This window comes from Dipodascopsis tothii, assembly GCF_038497935.1.
Source record: "Dipodascopsis tothii strain CBS 759.85 unplaced genomic scaffold V1510scaffold_1, whole genome shotgun sequence".
In the NCBI taxonomy this organism is placed as follows: Eukaryota; Fungi; Ascomycota; class Lipomycetes; order Lipomycetales; family Lipomycetaceae; genus Neoaidaea; species Neoaidaea tothii.
In genome coordinates this window covers 473,166-490,457 of record NW_027117985.1, presented here as the reverse complement: position 1 = coordinate 490,457, position 17,292 = coordinate 473,166, and the positions used below count along the sequence as shown (strand labels likewise).

Genomic DNA, 17,292 nt, shown 5'->3' with positions numbered 1-17,292 from the left:
TTCGCGAATGCAAATCACGTGATAATACGATGGAAGCTCGACTATGGAGTCTCAAGAGAGAGCCTAATATTGGTTAGCGTACTTACGCATATTTAGTCTCGCCAGTTACCGCACCTACTCCTTTATTATTCAATCTCTGGACAAATAAAGTGAAGAGGCAGCATACGATATAACGCAGGACTCGTTCAACTATAAGTATACTTGCGAGTTTCTATCGCGGTCGGGTTCTCAGTCAAAAGAATCTGTGGTGCGGATTCATTTGCCGAGCCACAGCTTAACGTGGATTGTGGATTGATTAATTATGGAAGATAGCGCGCCGTCCGCGACGGTCGCGGCGGACGCCAGGATTGAAAATACAATGGCAGGAGATAATGATCACACCCCAGATGATAGCATCAGCACTGGTACATCCATGGCGGAGTCTGTGATTAAGGAGGGCGAGCGAGCGATTATCGAGTCGGGCGCTTCTCATAATGGAGACATGACCATCAATGGCACGGAGCACCCCGAGACGACTACGTCAGCTAACTTGTCATCTTTGGGACTCGAGAAACCGGTTGAGAATATATCGATAACTGGTGGTGAACCCGTTCACTCGTCTTCAAGCTCCTCGCCTTCAATAACACCTCCAGTGACCATTAGTAGCCGTGGATCGGGCTCTGGGGCCGCCACCGGAACGCTATCATCCATGGTCTTCGTCCACAAGGCTTTAGAGACAGTCTCAGCTACCAAGGATGGTCGACGAGGACCACTACAGGCGAGCTTAAAGAAGGCCTTAGGTAAAATAGACACCTGATCGTCAAACTGACCATAGACGGCATAAAGGACAGTTCTGTTCAGCCCGCGACTATTTTTGAAGCGTTAAGGCTAGCAACATTAACAAATAACTCGGATATAAAAGTCGTGGCCCTCGATTGTATTGGCAAGCTCTTCTCTTTCTCGTATTTTGTTGGCACCATTTCGGATGGCGGAGAGGATCGTCGTCCCGCGAAACTCGTGGATTTCGCCGTGGAGACTGTTTGCGACTGTTTTAAGGCAGACTATACGGAGGAGCGCGTCGAACTGCAGATTATAAAAGCGTTATTGGCCGCTATACTGAACGAAAAATTGGTAGTTCATGGCGCTGCGCTCTTGAAAGCAATCAGACAGACCTACAACATCTTCATTCTTTCGCGTTTCAACTCCAATCAGGCCATCGCTCAGGCGACTTTGACTCAAGCTGTTAATGTTATTTTCGAGCGAGTTAAATCACGAATGCGCAAGCGGTCAGATCTGAAAGTAGCCCCTAACGTGGAGATCAGAGGATCAGCCACGTCACTTTCTGAGAACACGTCCAATCTTGAAATGGATATGACACCGAAAGAAAGTGCTGGTGAACTATCAATTTCTCAGAATGGCTCAGTTGCTATCAACAAGGAGCCAACCAGGCTTGGAGAAGATGAGCAGGTGGCAGGACACCCCAATGGAATATTACCATCACCAGCAGGTGAAAAAATCACTCTTGAATCCTTCGAAAATCGAAAATCGTTTGACGAAGAGCGTACAGCCGAGACCGTCACGGACGATCTGAAGAACGAAAATGAGTTGTTTGTAAGAGATGCTTTCTTGGTATTTCGTGCTATGTGCAAACTATCCATTAAGTCCATCGATGCCTCTGGAAATGTGGACCTGAAATCACACGCCATGCGATCGAAGCTTCTTTCTTTGCACTTAATATACGCCATTCTCAGCTCGCATATGGTAATATTTTCTTCTCCGGATGTGATAATTCGTTCGAACTCTTCCAGCGAGGAAACCTTATTTGTTCATGCTATCAGACAGTACCTATGTCTTTGCCTCTCTCGCAATGCAACTAGCCCTGTTCCAGCGGTCTTCGAAATATGCTGTGACTTATTTTGGCTTATACTATTAAATTTGCGCAGCCAAATGAAAAAAGAGATTGAAGTTTTTATCTCAGAGATATACCTCTCAATTTTGGAAATGAAAAACTCCTCCCCTCATCAGAAGCAGTACCTTCTTGGTAATCTTGAAAAGCTGTGCTCAGATCCTCGCGCACTGGTCGAGATCTATCTGAACTATGATTGCGATAACAAAGTCCTGGTCAACATATATGAACGTTTATTGGATTACCTGTCAAAAATTTCGGCGACGCCAGTACATTTGACTCCCTTTCAGTTGCAACAGTACCAAGAGCAGCACAAAAATGTCACTCCGGCGCATTCAGGAGTTGCGATTCCACCTTCATTTTCGATCGCCGCTTCTTCAATACAGGCACATAGTATTGATGCTTCGATCGTGCCGATAGAATATATCTTGAAACGCCAAGCTCTTGAGTGTCTGGTGGCTGTTTTACGTTCCCTGGTTACCTGGTCTCAAAATGGAATTGCGGATGCCACCGCTCGGTTCACAGAATCCACTCACGAAACGGAGCATTCCACTGAGGAATGTTCCCGCTCAGGAACGCCAGGAACACCAAGTGCTTCAACCGTTAATTTGGGACTTGAGGCACCTACACGTACAAACGGGCGTACCACTCCTATTGATGACCCCACACAGTTCGAGTCTCTGAAGCATAGAAAGACAGCACTACTAGATGGCATCCGTATGTTCAACTTCAAGCCGAAACGTGGAATAGACTCGTTAGTGGAGAACGGTTTTCTTTCTTCACGCGATCCACAGGAAATTGCATCGTTTTTACTCAATACTGAGGGACTAAGCAAGACGATGATTGGAGAATATTTGGGCGAAGGAGATGCTGAGAATGTTTCAATAATGCACGCCTTTATCGACTTCATGGATTTTACGTCAATGAAGTTTGTTGACGCTCTCCGACGATTCCTACAGGCATTCCGTCTTCCTGGTGAGGCTCAAAAAATTGACAGATTTATGCTCAAGTTTGCGGAACGATATATCTCAGGCAACCCTGACATTTTCGCAAATGCAGGAAAGTTACTTGCGCTATTTTTCTAATTACAGATACCGCATATGTTCTGGCCTATTCAGTTATTATGCTTAACACTGATCTTCACAGTCCCCAGGTGAAGAATCGGATGACTAAAGATGATTTTTTCAAGAACAATAAAGGGATCAACGATAACGCGGACTTGCCTTCTGAGCTGCTCAATGAAATCTATGATGAAATTCTCACAAATGAGATCATTTTGAAATCGGAACATGAGGCTGCCTTGCTTTCAGGCGTTCCACAGACTGTCGCAGCACCAACCTCGCTTGCTGCAAATATTGGTCAAGTGATCGCTACTGTTGGTCGTGATCTCCAGCGTGAATCTTACATACAGGCTTCTCGAGAGATGGCAAATAAGACAGAGGTAAGTTGAGATATGACCAAACTGACGGCCCAAAAGACACTCTTCAAAAACTTAGTGCGAGCACAGAGGAACAATGACGATGAAAAATCTTCGATATTTTATAGCGCTTCCCATATCGGTCACGTTGGCCCGATGTTTGAGGTGGTGTGGATGTCATTTCTAGCAGGCCTTTCCGGCCCAATGCAGGATACGGACGACCCCGATATCATCAGATCCTGCCTAGAGGGCATGAAGCTAGCGATCAGAATTGCCTGTCTTTTTGACGTCCAACTTGCAAGAATCTCTTTTGTCAGCAGTTTATCAAAGTACACCAACCTTCAAAACCTCAGTGAGATGAAGACTAAGCATGTTGAGGCTGTTAAATCTTTACTCGACGTCGCGTTACTCGAGGGAAATCTTTTAAAGGACTCTTGGAAGGATGTGCTATTGTGCATCAGCCAGCTAGAGCGCTTCCAACTGATCAGTTCAGGAATCTCAGAAGGGGTCATTCCCGACATTTCTCTAGCTCGACTCGCTAGTCGGGACTCTAGCGAAAGCCAACGTTCTAAGTCTTCTGTGTCATTGTCGCGACAGACAAGAGCCAGATCTGGCTCCATCGTCACTCCATTTTCAGTCATAGTGGCCGAAGAAAGTCGGGGACGTGAAATCGTCATCGCTATGGACAAAATATTCACACAGAGCGCTGTTCTGTCGGGTGATGCAATCGTGCATTTTGTACGTGCGCTAACCGAAGTCTCCAGAGAAGAGATCCAGTCATCTGGTCAAAGCGCAAACCCTCGCACTTTCTCTTTGCAAAAAATGGTCGACGTCAGTTACTATAACATGGATCGAATTAGAGTTGAATGGTCTAATCTATGGGCGATAATGGGCGAGCAATTCAATCAAGTGGGATGTCATAGTAACACTACTGTGGTTTTTTTTGCCCTAGATTCCTTGCGACAACTATCTATGCGGTTCTTTGAAATGGAAGAGTTGCCACATTTTAAATTCCAAAAAGATTTCCTGCGGTCGTTCGAACATATCTTTGTCAATAACTCGAATCTCATGGTGAAGGACATGGTACTGCGATGTCTTCATCAAATGATTCTTGCACGCGCCGGTAATGTGCGGTCGGGTTGGGCGACCATGTTTGGTGTGTTCACTTTCGCTGCCGCTGAACAATCAGGTACGTGGAATGTTACATAATAACACTGACTTTTAGAATCACTGGTGTCATTCTCATTGGAGAATGTTAAACTGATCTATTGTGATCACTTCGAGCTTGTAATGGCTCAAGGGAGCTTTGCTGGTATGGCTGTTTGCTTAACGGAGCTCGCAAAGAATCACCGATTTCAGAAAATAAGTCTACACTCTATCGAAATGCTACGCGGAATGATCGGCAAAATGATGGAATATCAAGACGCCGTATTGGACGGCGAGAAGCTGGGCAATAGCTCCATGATAAAAGCCAGCATTGAAGATCCTTCCGTCAAATTTTGGTTCCCTATTCTGTTCGCCTTTCATGACATTATCATGACGGGTGAAGATTTAGAAGTTCGGTCTCGTGCTCTGAATTACTTATTCGATACGTTAGTGCAATATGGAGGAGACTACCAGCCTGATTTTTGGGACTTGGTCTGTCGGCAATTGCTCTTCCCAATATTCATTGTCCTCAAATCTCGATCTGAAATGTCCAGATTTAACAACCACGAGGATATGTCTGTTTGGCTCTCTACTACGATGATTCAAGCATTGAGAAATTTGATTGCCTTGTTCACGCATTATTTCGATGCTTTGGAGAGGATGCTCGATGGCTTCCTCGATCTACTAATAAGTTGTATCTGTCAAGAAAACGACACTCTGGCGCGAATTGGCAGCTCTTGTCTCCAACAACTAATTCTGCAAAATGTACAGAAGTTCAGAAAGGAGCATTGGTCGAAAGTAGTAGATGCTTTTGTCACGCTATTTGAGACCACTACTGCATACCAATTATTTCTTTCCCAAGGAGTGGCACCTCCCATTACTCCCACCGAGGAAATTGATGTTATAGGACTCAAGATTAATGGATTAGCCCACCCTGCCGCGAACGAAGAAACGGACCGTACTCAGCGTGAAAGACTTTCTGACTCGGTCTCCCCTACCAACGGTGAGAACGACACCACACATGGGGGTCAGGTTCAAGTCTCCGCCTCTAAGAAGAAGGAGTTCAACCAAATTATCGTGAAGTGTGTACTTCAGCTGTTGATGATCGATACCGTTTCTGAGTTATTTCTCAACGACGAGGTTTACACCAACATCCCTTCACAAGAGCTATTAGTGCTCATGCGGGTTCTAAAAAAGAGCTTCACGTTCGCGCGAAAGTTCAATAATGACAAGGATTTACGTGTTCGTTTATGGAAGCAAGGGTTTATGAAGCAGTTACCAAATCTTCTAAAGCAGGAATCAGGAGCAGCCTCCACGTATATTCACATTTTGCTGCGAATGTATCATGATACAACTCCGGACCGGGTTGCAAATAAGCAACACATTGAAGAGGCACTTGTACCTCTGTGCGTTGATATCATCAAGGGCTACACCGTGCTGGACGAAGAGACGCAGCAGCGGAACATATCGGCCTGGCGGCCGGTAGTCATCGAGGTAGTAGAAGGCTATTTGGCATTTTCTCAGGCCGACTTCGCGAAACACGCTGAGGCGTTTTATCCATTGGGCGTGGATCTATTGAGTCGCGATCAAGGTCAGGAAATTCGGTTGGTGGTACAGTCACTATTTCGGCGTATTGGCACAGTATGGATTAAGGGTAAGGGTAGAGACGCGTGACGCGCTCCTGTAATTCATAGGTCACTATGCCAGGTCCCGCCATCCGATGCTCTCTGCTCTTTGAATAAAGGGTCTAACTATTTTGCTTGAAGCAGAGCCAAAACGCCGGGCAGTCCATTTTTAGTTAACATTTCAAGACTACATTACATTACTTCTGTTCTGAATGTAGGAGCTACAACCTAGTACTTGCATAGCAGCTTGCGCTATCTGGGCGTACTAGCGTTCCGCTACGGCAGAATGCATGTGGCCGCACAGCGCTAAACGCGCTGTGCTCTCAGTCACGTGATATAATCGCGCCCCTGCGTAATCACAGTTGTATCTGTATATATTCCTCAAAAAATTGAATTAGTTACGAACTATGGCTTAAATACATAGAAGTTGTCGCACATACTGCACGACGCGTGTTTCCATTGTTTATCGCATGGTGCAAACATTGGTAAGGTTTTCCGGCGCGCCCATGTGTGAAGCGCGGCTGCTCCCACCAAGCTCATGTTTGGTTCGTTCTGTATACTTGTAGGACAAATTCCTTAAAAAGATTCCCCCATTCCCTGTATAAAATTCGTTTCCTTCTTACAATTTTTGCTCATTTTTCCTGGAGCAGGCTTAACTCTCGGACCGTTAAGTGAACTATTTGGGTATACTATAGGCAGAGCTGTAAGTAAAGATAAGAAGATCAGATTGGACGTTGGCAACGACTACACCAAAGTGCCGTGGTCTGGAGATTCTGAGCACACGATGGCAGTCCACTGTAGCATATCTGCAGATCTATCTATACAATTGTAATAGATGAAAGCAGCAGAACCGTCTTGGATTTGGAGCATTACGTTACGTTGTCCCGAATTTGTCCGGGGTAGACTGCTATTAGATTAATTCATGGCAAACTGTCCACTCAGCAGAATGAAGCTTATCAAACAAGCTACCTACGAGAGATGTCTATGAACTGTGTGCGTGCCGTTGTTGCCTCCGTCGCTATTGTCTGCTGTGCTGGTCAATTTGGGAATCGGGGTGCAGGCACCCATCGGTTGCGATCAGAAAACATTGGGATTTGAATATTTGACTGACATACTTGTTATTCTTTTTAACTAGGTCGACCGTTTTTGATATCTTTGACATTAACGATTTGCTTTGCGAAGCCGCGCTCGATCATCGTCCATCAAGTTCATCAGCTACAGCAAAAATACCTATTGCCACACTGTCAAGCACCACAATGACTGAAGAAAAGATAGGATCACTCTCTATTGAGAAGTCAGTCGACTTTGTGGCTAGCGCTGATAACTCGGTGTCATCAAATGGAAACGGCACCAGTATCGTGAAACGGAAGCTTTCGAGTCACGTCGGATTTTCTAGCCTTCCTAGTCAATGGCACCGCAAGAGTCTTCAGAAAGGTTTCGGTCTTAACGTCATGGTAGTTGGTGTGTATATTTACTTACCTACACTAACTTTCAGGTGAGAGCGGACTCGGTAAGTCTACTTTGATCAGCACGCTTTTCGATATGCCTCTTTACCCTCCTAGACCGCATAGACCGTCTATGGAGGCTCCGAAGACGGTGGCGATCCAGTCCATATCCGCCGAAATGGAAGAGGAAGGTGTTAAGCTACGTCTGACTGTTGTCGATACTCCTGGCTTTGGCGACTCTGTGAACAACGAGGATGCTTGGAGAGCTATTCTGGAAAATGTTGAGCAGCGCTTTGATGCCTACCTTGAGGCCGAGAATCGTGTCAACAGATTGAACATCGCGGACAATCGTATTCACGCGTGTTTGTATTTTATCCAGCCGACGGGCCATTCACTCAAGCCGCTTGACATCGAAGTCATGAAGCACCTTCATACGAAAGTCAACATTATTCCGATTATTGCCAAGTCAGACACGCTCACCGATGAAGAGATCAAGAGCTTCAAGGAGAGAGTATGTCATAGGCTATCAAAGCTGACCACCGCAGATCATGTCGGATATCGAGTTCAACGACATTAAGATTTTCCAAGCCCCGAGATACGATCTCGATGATGAGGACACCATCGCTGAGATCGATGAAATCATGGCTAAGATCCCTTTTGCCGTAGTTGGTGCCACCTCGGAGGTGGTGAATGCTGCCGGTTCGAAGGTTCGCGGCCGCAAATATCCTTGGGGTGTAATTGAGGTGGACAACGAAGAGCACTGCGATTTTGTGAAGCTGCGTCAGATGCTGATCCGTAACCACATGGAGGAACTCAAGGAGTACACTAATACTGTTTTATACGAAAAGTATCGTGCCGATAAGCTTATATCTATGGGAGTCACACAGGATCCTACGGTCTTTAAGGAAGTTAATCCCTCTCTCAAGATGGAAGAGGAGCGTGCTCTCCATGAGGCAAAATTAGCCAAGATGGAAGCTGAGATGAAGATGGTCTTCCAGCAAAAGGTTGCTGAGAAGGAGCAAAAGCTGAAGCAATCACAGGAGGAACTTTTTGCTCGCCACAAGGAGATGAAAGATCAGCTTGAGAAGCAGCGCCGTGAACTTGAAGAAAAGAAGCATAAATTTGAGAGCGGTCGGTCCATAGAGGAGAAGGGTAGACGGAAAGGCTTCTCTCTTCGCTAAACTGCTGGTGCCTACGCGTTGCAATTATATACACTATACCTAGTAATGGAGCAGAAAATGCGGGCAGAAAATATTTAACCTCTAGCTCTGTTTCAGTCAAGAGAACAGATGAAACAGCATGCCACAAAGACCAGAGCCTTTTTTCCCAACTCTGTATCGATTTAACAGCTTCTAATCGACTTCTCAAGCACCTGACTGAACTTTTCATGGTTTTCAGATTCAGGGCCAGGGCACTGTGACATTTATTGTAACCGGATTGCGTTCTTTTCTTTTCCAATTATATTATCATTATTCAGTTTGATTGCTTTTGTACCGCTGTATGTAAGAGAGGATAAATTTTATCATTAATAGTTATGTATTACTTTGTAGCGCAATATCTGGCTGCCTGTGCAAGACTTGAAATGAGCGCGATTGTGCACACACGTAATTTCTGCTAGTAACATATCTACTTTACAGCAAAATCATTAAAAGGGAATGGAACTCTGACTCTAGAGGGATAGAGCACGAGCTACATTTCGGACGCTGTATTAGAAAGTGCTAGACTATACAACACCAGCAGTTGTGGAATTTGGCTATTCAACTATCGAGCCTTTGCTCCGGTAGGCACAGATGCCGTACGGGTACTGCTAAGACTAGCTACAATCTGCTTCAAACGTATCCAGCCCAAGCGCACAGGTGCAGGTACCGATGGGTGAGCTACCAAACCATCAATTCGGACTTCCCAGTTGCGCACTGCAAATTTCGTGAAGACAGACTGCTCATAGCGGAAATGCATGAAGGCGCCGTAAATCAGAACCGTGACCCACGATCCCTTCTGGAACGTGATGGCGTTCACCGCCAAGCGAGCCAGCAGAAGGAGCTCCAGGTTAGCCACTACCGACGTGAACTTGTCATTGTTAGTGTCAACAAATGACTGTATGCGCGTCGAGAGCGGAGACGATGCACCGTGACCTAAGGCCGGTAGTAGAACCGAACGAGAATATGTTAGAACATGGAAAAATGAATAGATCGCGAATGACGGCAGTGTTATCAAGAGGGGACGAGAGAACAGCCAAAGAAGAGCTATGGCTAGATACTGTACGTTGTCATCGCGCAACAGCGTCGTGGTAGTCGGTGAGCTTGACTTGTACGTACGGAAGAGGACGATGCTGTAAGTAATAATGACGGAAAAAAACGATTCACGATACCAGAATCGGGCCCACGCTGTGTTGGTCGAGAATTTTATGGTCGAAATGAGGTAGAATAAAACTCCAAGAAGGACGAGGACGTGGCCTGGTGTCAGTACGTTCCAGAAGATGCCGTTACCCGCAAACCAGCTGAACTGGAGTGTCTAGTGTCAACACATTTCGTTAAAACGACCTTACTTTCACCATGTCCAGCAGTCGCTTCTGCGACGACGCTGCGGTGGAAGGAGCCATCTACACTGTCAGTGACGATTCAAAATTGTGGTCCTTAATAGTTCTTTACCTTGTCGAAATATACGATACGAAACGTGCAGACGTTGACGCTCGTCAAAACCGATGGAAGCTTGAAGGATCAAAGGAACGTAGTGTAGGAGAACACAAAAGAAAGCGATCCAAAATCAAATATGGCGACGGTAATATAACCAGACCTCTTTTGGGAACACCACAGCTTAAGTATAGAAATCCCTAGAATACCCAATCATGACAAGCACGTCTCAACCCCAAGAGCTGCGTGTGGCCTTCACGCTATGATTCAGTTCACCGCATTTTTCCTGCGTTCACGTATATTCACGACCCATTCGCCATCAGAATTAACGATCTGCGGGTTGCCAGAATCACTACAGTCATCGATCCAAATAAATGAACGTGCTGATAAGCATAGCGCTGGTTTCACCAGCAGCTATATTTGTCGTCGTGCTTCGCTCTGGCTAGCTCAAATGCAGCAGGAACATTCTCGCTGCGATTTTGCCATACCCGTCTACTGAGCTGAGACGGGCTTCAATATCTCTACAGCTATTCTATCCAGGTTACTAGGGTACATCACCCAATGCTGTCACGCCACTATCGATTGTGACGGAGCATGTATTCTCACGTGACAACATGATCACATGATATACACGTGAGAATAGGACATACTGCGTCTTCATTTAGGATAGGTTTTGTACGCTATGGCGTCGCAAGACGAGCTCTCTGATCTTCGTAATGATGGGATTGCGGTCGTATACATTGATGTTGAGAGGATATGGCCTCACGAACATGAAGTAGCTCATTTATCGACATTTCTGACAACAGTATCGAATGGCCGCACAGCTCGTGACCGATGCCGACCGCGCCAGCTTGGCAGGCTTTCACTTCTTCGCAGACGCGAAGTTGCACCTTGGATCCAAGCTCCTCCAACGTGCGATAGTGGTATCTGTTGAAGGTGTACCGTGGTCAGAAGTAACGCTGCAACAAACAGAGGCTGGACGCCCTTTCTACGATGGAGCTCACTTTGATTTCAATGTGTCACATCAAGCTGGCTTTGTTGCAGCTGCTGTACGTTCGCACGATCATTTGCCAGTCGGAATCGATGTAGTGTCAACGATTCCACCTCCTCAGTGGGGGTTTAATTGGATTGATGACTTTCAAGATGTGTTTACGAAAAATGAGTATGCCTTCATGTATTCGACTGATCACAATGATCCTGTCTCTGCGCTGTTTCATTTATGGGCACTCAAGGAGGCTTATACAAAAGCTCTTGGCATTGGTATTGTCACAAACTTGCTTTCAATCGAGTTTCGTGACGTTGTACTCCTGTCTCCTGCGCGGCCTTACACTTCAGCCACTCGACTATTCGTCAACGACCGTCCCATGAACTGGAGGTTTGAACTATTCCGACTATCGGAGACTGTCATCGCAGCTGTGGCTACACCTGCAGGAAATCTCCCTGAGCGTCGTTCATCTATAAAGGCCTGGACCATGCGTGAAGTTATGGCTTGCGCCAGGCGCTAAAGACCACAATATCATTTGCGTCTGTTTCACAAACAAAAGCTAGTCTATTTGAAAAGATTTTGCAAAAATTGTCCGTCTATGCGGCGAACTGTTTGTTACAGGAATTGAGATTCTGTTCCTGGTGTCATAGCTTCACTATTACGTAATCAAAAAAAAAACTTCTTATTCTTACTTTCCACCGTACTTCAATTTGATCAAGCACTTCTTTCTTCTGTAGCAATATGGAGACACTCAAACATATATTGCTGCGACCGACGATACCATTTTGGCCAGCTGTAATCAAATCTTTGTCAAAAACTCAGGAGAGGCCCGAGGGTCTGTTGGACTCGGCCGTGACAGCCATTTCGGCATTTCTTCGAGTCAACTATTGTGGCCCGCCACTTGACGACGCCTCTTCCAGCATATTCACGGAGAGCCTAAAGAATGACTCAGAGTTTCTGGCTGGGTGTATCACTGAGCTCTCTGTTGACTCAGAGCCCGCATATGTGCATACTGGGGCGCCTTACCTGTTGATCTACGCAATTGCCATTCTCACTGAACTCAATGAGCGGAACGAGATTGAACAGGGAACTTTGAAGAGCATCAAGCAGTGGCTTGCACGGAGCTTGATGATCCAGCAGTCTTTACTGAACGCTAACTCGAGTACTCTACATGACAAGATCTTCAGGCTGTTGGACGAAACTGCATCAGATAGCCCGGAATACTATATCGAGCTAGCCCGATCGTGTCTTTCCTACTCGTATGATTCTCGTGCGCAGAGAGCGCTTACGTTGGCGGTCAAAGCGGCAAGTTTCTCATTCGTCTTAACCGGCGTCAAAGCTGTGCGAACAAAATATCAAACTAGGGCCATTTCACATCTGGTGGTATTGGCCAAGGGCACTAGTGAACATGAGATTTCGATGAACAGTGTCCCTTCCAATGTCAAGCTCGAATCTGATCTTCTGCTAGAAACCCCCACATACAATGTCGTAGGGGATGGCGATCGGTCTTTCGATACTAGTGCATCCCAACTAATATCTTACCGCGAAACTCAGCCAATCCCGCCGGAACTTGAAGATGAAGACCCCAATGCACCATCTCGATTGTCGGATCTCGAGAACTGCATTTTGCTGATGACAGAGCAAGTACTCAAAGCCACATCTCCATATAATGATCCGCTTACCAACCAACAGCTTATGGCATATGTTTCACGTATTATAGCCAATCCTCAGGGGTCTGTTAATTGGACCATATTCTCTCGAAGTCTTTGGGAGCGCAGTATGCTAGAATCGAACTCTGCTAAAACAGTTGAGCGTGGATTACTTCAGATGGCAACTTTGGTAGAAGATTTGGGCGCTGATGCAACCAAGAGCACTTCTCCCCACGCTGTCGATGCTACAGATGACTACCACCACAGACTCAAGTACATACATTGCTTGCCTCTTATCCCACGATGGAAACTTGATCTCTCTTTGGCATCACAGTACATCAGTCTCGGCCTGGTGAAGTCAGCGCAGGAAATATATTATCGTCTCAAGTTGCCAATTGAACTTGCACTTTGCACAGCCGCTGGTGGAAATGCAGCAGAGGCAATCGCGGACTTGAAGCTGTATCTTGGTACGCCAGAAGGTGCTAATAGTGGCCGTGCCTGGTCAGTCCTAGGCGATATTACGCAAGAGCCAGAGTACTGGTTGAAAGCCTGGGAAATCGCGAAGTACCCTGCTGCCAAAAGGTCTCTTGGTGAATATTTCTTCAACAAAGGCGAAATGACAGCCTGTATGAACCACTTGAAAGATTCGCTTCGAGTGAACCCATTAAACAAGACCGCTTGGTTTTTATACGGTTGTGCCGGTCTAGAAGCGGAAAACTACGAGGCTGCAGCTGAAGCTTTTACACGATGTGTCTCTCAGGACGAAGAAGATGCTAAATCCTGGGCGAATCTCTCCACAGCTCTACTTAAAGGTGATGCCAAGACGAAGGAGGCTATGAACGCGCTTTCACACGCTTGTCGCTTGAACCCGGATGATTGGCGAATTTGGAGCAATTATGTTATCGTGTCAGCTAAGGTAGAAAACTGGGCTGAATGTCTTCGAGCTACCTCTCAATTGATCAAGCTGAGGTCAGAGAAAGATGGTGAAGCTGCAATCGATATCGGCGTACTCAAAATGCTCTCCCATGTACTTGTCACCGAGACAGAGTATCCGCCTGTGACATTTTTCCAAAAATCTGCTGTGTGCCTCTTTACGGAACAGGTTCCGTTGCTTATAACAAGAAACCCTGAACTCTGGTTACTAGTGTCACGGATATATCAATGGCTAAGACAGCCTTGGGAAGCATTGGCCTCGTACGAAAAAGCCTTTCGTATGACGTTAAGCACTTTTGATGCCAATCCGATATCTAAGGAATCTTGGAGTAGCGCGGTTGAGGCTTGCGTGCAGCTCGTTGACGCATACATAAATTATGGTCCTATGGACGGGCCTAAAGACGCCAAAACTACAGTCTGCGCAGATTGGAGATACAAGGCGAAGTCCTCTATTCGTTCGCTTATGTCGAAAGGTAAACGCCTTTTTGAAGATACCGAGGGATGGGACAGGTTATTGGTTGCCCGTGATGAACTATAGCTAGCTACTATGGCACGTCGATACTGTGTTTAATAAAGTGTACATAATCCATAGTTGCGCGATCGGCTGGCTGTCGATGGGCGAGCGTCTTCCGTGTGGGTTTTTCTATTACGGTACAAGCTTAGTCCCGGTGGGTCAGGCTACCCTTGACTGACTTGTTTCGAATCCTCTCAATACGTGCTTGCGAAGCAAACATCAGACAAGAGAATGCCATGGTCACCTGGTTCTGGTCATCTGCAACGCAGGATCGATATATCAGGAGAACTTAACGTGGCCAGTTGTGTTCCTAAAGAAACTGATAGCTCATCTGTAGGTAACCTATAATTTATAACAGGAAGACTATATTGTACTGAGAAACAATGAGGTTTCTCCCGTACCTCGCAGACCCGGAGAGTCGTGCGTTTGACGCAACAACACAGTTTTGTTAATTTGTTGAGTGCCCTCACAAAATATTAGTGTTCATAGTAAACAGGCATCCGATCCCAAGTGGGTTTATCCGACAACCGGCAGAGAGCGCAATGCCGAGTATTACATAAACGATTAGCTAACGTAGAGCTACCTCTGAGAGGAATTTATGTGGGAGTCCTAGTAGAAGATAGGCTAGTCTCTGGAGTTAGTACGTTTTCAGCGTCCAGCCTTCCCTACAGTTTATAGTCGTCAAGCGGGATTCCGCTTAAACACGGCAATAGACGCCAAAGCGACATTTAATGCGTTGATAGTCCACGAAAACCAAAGAGTGTTTTTCCGACACCAAGGTTTGTGCGCTCCAATTAGTTTTCTCACCACCCTACTTTATTTTGTCTTCCTTTTTTCCTTCCTTTTTTTTTCCCTCACTCACCGGTTTCTAAAGACCATAACATTTCTTGTTTGTTAACCGTGTTAAATTTTGAAATGTCATCTGCTTCTCTTGCTGGCCGTGTTTCTCGGGTCTCCAGATTAGTGGGTCCTCTGGCCCCTATTCGCTCGATTCCGCAGTATGTATATTTTTCCGTCCCAACACTTCGTTGGGGTACCCTTTCGACGTACTATTGACTCGCGGAGCGTCGTCAATCAGTTGCGACCGCGTCTACCAGGACATCTGTACTAATTGATTACAGGCGCACGTCAACTCTCTCTATTCAGAGGCTGGTCCTCCCGAATCTTGCGCGTCTCTATGCGTCCAAGTGTAAGTTGACTATAAAGTATTTTTCATTCGTTCGGCGATAGCAATTGTAGGCGCCCCATTGCCTAAAGAAAACGCTTTGTTTTCAAATGTTCGGATTTTCTGGTGGCATGCGGTTCCCGATTTTCAGTTCAGCAGTTGTTAGTCGGTTGGAATGGCTTTATCGTGTAAATTGTGCTTTTTGCTGACCTAAAGCTTACCCACCGCATACGGTGATCGATATGCCTGCACTCTCGCCTACCATGACTCAGGGAAATGTTGGCAAATGGCAGAAGGCTGTTGGTGATTCGCTTGCTCCTGGTGATATTTTGGTCGAAATTGAGACCGACAAGGCTCAAATGGATTTCGAGTTTCAGGATGAAGGATATCTTGCTAAGGTTCTGATTGAAGAAGGAGGCAAAGACATCCCAGTTGGTAAACCTATTGGTGTATTCGTTGAAAACGAGGCGGACATTCCCGCGTTTGCTGATTTTACGGTGGATGCGGGAACGACTTCTACTCCCGCCCCCGTTACAGAGAAGCCTGCGGAGAAGCCGAAAGCCGCCGATATTCCTAAGCCAGTAGCGAAGCCGGCTTCTACCGCCGTTCCGGAGGGACCGAGAGTTGCCATCTTAGCCTCGCCTGTCGCCAAGAAAATCGCTCTTGAACAAGGAATTCCTCTGAAAAACATTAAGGGATCTGGCCCTGGTGGCCGTATCATTAAGGCTGATGTTGAGAGCTACAAGCCCGCGCCGGCTAAGGCTGCGCCCGCCGCCGCGTCTACTGTCGGTTCTTTCGAGGATATTCCTATCACTTCCATGCGTAAGACGATCGCTAGCCGCTTGTCTTCGTCTGTCAATACCTCTCCTCATTATTTTGTGTCATCGGTTGTTTCAGTCAGCAAGCTCCTTAAATTACGTGAGGCTCTGAACTCGACTGCGGATGGAAAGTACCGTCTGTCGGTCAACGACTTTTTGATTAAGGCAATGGCGCTGGCGTCTCTGCAGGTCCCCACTGCTAACTCGGCCTGGCTTGAGTCTGACGGAGTGATCCGCCAATATTCAGTTGTTGACGTTTCGGTTGCTGTCTCCACTCCGACCGGTTTGATCACACCAATTGTTAAGAACGCGCATGCTAAGGGTCTGGCCACGATTTCGAGTGAAGTGAAAGCTCTTGGTAAGAAAGCTCGTGATGGTAAGCTCAAGCCTGAAGAGTATACCGGAGGCACCATTACCATCTCGAACATGGGCATGAACAACGCTGTCACATCCTTCACATCGATCATCAACCCCCCTCAGAGCACTATTCTTGCTATTGGCACCACCGAGAGACGCGCTGTCGAAGACCTAGATGGCGGTATCAAATTTGAGGACACGATCACTGTTACTGGTAGCTTTGATCACCGTGTCGTCGACGGTGCTGTCGGTGGAGAGTGGATTAAGGCTTTCAAGAAGATCATTGAAAATCCCTTGGAGCTCCTTCTGTAAACAGCAAGCCAATTATTTGATTGTTATTTACTCTCTAGACGGCTTTTGGCCCACACGGCTTAATTCTACTTCTGTTTCCAACCCCATATTTTATGTTACGCAGGCAGACACTTTCAATAAGGTTGTGACTTAGCAGCCGGGTAAGAAGCGGGAAATTTCGCGTTTTGTGCTTTAGAGCCGCATAACTCTAGTAATTCGTGGCTGCGAATTCTCAGCGCCACCAGAGTGTGGACCCTATGTCTTGCTGTAGCCGTCTGTCGGCGGACCCGCCCGCGACGCTGAGTCTACGTAGTAAGGAACGCAATCTATGGTGCGCTCCGGCCAATTGGTGGATAATAGCATCAACGCTATTATATAATACATTGAATATTCGGTCTACTATGGCCGGAATCTGTGCGTAACGAGTAATGG

At 46.4% G+C, this 17,292-nt stretch overlaps 6 protein-coding genes across 6 annotated transcripts; 5 read left to right on the top strand and 1 right to left on the bottom strand.

Moving 5' to 3' along the window:
• Positions 1-138: 138 nt before the first annotated feature.
• Positions 139-6,490, top strand: V1510DRAFT_409312 (uncharacterized protein). The gene is made up of 5 exons (XM_066932564.1): positions 139-779; positions 815-2,941; positions 2,974-3,326; positions 3,363-4,491; positions 4,528-6,490. The coding sequence occupies exons 1-5, from the start codon at positions 302-304 to the stop codon at positions 6,120-6,122; spliced, it is 5,682 nt and encodes a 1,893-aa protein (XP_066791823.1). The 5' UTR covers positions 139-301; the 3' UTR covers positions 6,123-6,490.
• Positions 6,491-7,329: 839 nt separating this feature from the next.
• Positions 7,330-8,699, top strand: V1510DRAFT_358673 (cell division control protein 3; the record flags this gene model as incomplete). The annotated part of the gene is made up of 3 exons (XM_066930931.1): positions 7,330-7,534; positions 7,569-8,029; positions 8,064-8,699. 3 exons carry the CDS (start codon positions 7,330-7,332, stop codon positions 8,697-8,699), a joined length of 1,302 nt encoding a protein of 433 aa, XP_066791822.1.
• A 290-nt stretch (positions 8,700-8,989) lies between these two features.
• V1510DRAFT_4404 (uncharacterized protein) lies at positions 8,990-10,504 on the bottom strand. The gene is made up of 4 exons (XM_066935610.1): positions 10,167-10,504; positions 10,064-10,117; positions 10,005-10,029; positions 8,990-9,971 (listed from the first exon to the last, which is right to left on the bottom strand). The coding sequence occupies exons 2-4, from the start codon at positions 10,115-10,117 to the stop codon at positions 9,280-9,282; spliced, it is 771 nt and encodes a 256-aa protein (XP_066791821.1). The 5' UTR covers positions 10,167-10,504; the 3' UTR covers positions 8,990-9,279.
• Positions 10,505-10,774: 270 nt separating this feature from the next.
• Positions 10,775-11,833, top strand: V1510DRAFT_409300 (4'-phosphopantetheinyl transferase superfamily). Its single transcript, XM_066932563.1, has 2 exons — positions 10,775-10,923; positions 10,955-11,833. Exons 1-2 carry the CDS (start codon positions 10,831-10,833, stop codon positions 11,651-11,653), a joined length of 792 nt encoding a protein of 263 aa, XP_066791820.1. The 5' UTR covers positions 10,775-10,830; the 3' UTR covers positions 11,654-11,833.
• A 428-nt stretch (positions 11,834-12,261) lies between these two features.
• V1510DRAFT_424514 (uncharacterized protein) lies at positions 12,262-14,253 on the top strand (the record flags this gene model as incomplete). The annotated part of the gene is given in 2 exon segments (XM_066935097.1): positions 12,262-12,516; positions 12,529-14,253. The coding sequence occupies 2 exon segments, from the start codon at positions 12,262-12,264 to the stop codon at positions 14,251-14,253; spliced, it is 1,980 nt and encodes a 659-aa protein (XP_066791819.1).
• Positions 14,254-14,699: 446 nt separating this feature from the next.
• V1510DRAFT_37230 (2-oxoacid dehydrogenases acyltransferase-domain-containing protein) lies at positions 14,700-16,999 on the top strand. The gene is made up of 4 exons (XM_066931491.1): positions 14,700-15,227; positions 15,295-15,306; positions 15,351-15,418; positions 15,611-16,999. Exons 1-4 carry the CDS (start codon positions 15,145-15,147, stop codon positions 16,879-16,881), a joined length of 1,434 nt encoding a protein of 477 aa, XP_066791818.1. The 5' UTR covers positions 14,700-15,144; the 3' UTR covers positions 16,882-16,999.
• The last annotated feature ends 293 nt before the right edge of the window (positions 17,000-17,292 follow it).

What these genes read in the sequence shown, in the direction of transcription:
- V1510DRAFT_37230 (XM_066931491.1), top strand. Translation starts at nt 15,145, where the DNA reads ATGTCATCTGCTTCTCTTGCTGGCCGTGTTTCTCGGGTCTCCAGATTA. An exon ending in GCGTCTCTATGCGTCCAAGT is followed by an intron (nt 15,419 to 15,610) that starts GTAAGTTGACTA and finishes GCTGACCTAAAG; the next exon opens with CTTACCCACCGCATACGGTG.
- V1510DRAFT_409300 (XM_066932563.1), top strand. Translation starts at nt 10,831, where the DNA reads ATGGCGTCGCAAGACGAGCTCTCTGATCTTCGTAATGATGGGATTGCG. An exon ending in TATGGCCTCACGAACATGAA is followed by an intron (nt 10,924 to 10,954) that starts GTAGCTCATTTA and finishes TTCTGACAACAG; the next exon opens with TATCGAATGGCCGCACAGCT.
- V1510DRAFT_409312 (XM_066932564.1), top strand. Translation starts at nt 302, where the DNA reads ATGGAAGATAGCGCGCCGTCCGCGACGGTCGCGGCGGACGCCAGGATT. An exon ending in CCCTGACATTTTCGCAAATG is followed by an intron (nt 2,942 to 2,973) that starts CAGGAAAGTTAC and finishes TTTTTCTAATTA; the next exon opens with CAGATACCGCATATGTTCTG. An exon ending in AGATGGCAAATAAGACAGAG is followed by an intron (nt 3,327 to 3,362) that starts GTAAGTTGAGAT and finishes ACGGCCCAAAAG; the next exon opens with ACACTCTTCAAAAACTTAGT.
- V1510DRAFT_4404 (XM_066935610.1), bottom strand. Translation starts at nt 10,117, where the DNA reads ATGGCTCCTTCCACCGCAGCGTCGTCGCAGAAGCGACTGCTGGACATG. An exon ending in GACTGCTGGACATGGTGAAA is followed by an intron (nt 10,030 to 10,063) that starts GTAAGGTCGTTT and finishes TGTTGACACTAG; the next exon opens with ACACTCCAGTTCAGCTGGTT. An exon ending in CCAGTTCAGCTGGTTTGCGG is followed by an intron (nt 9,972 to 10,004) that starts GTAACGGCATCT and finishes TACTGACACCAG; the next exon opens with GCCACGTCCTCGTCCTTCTT.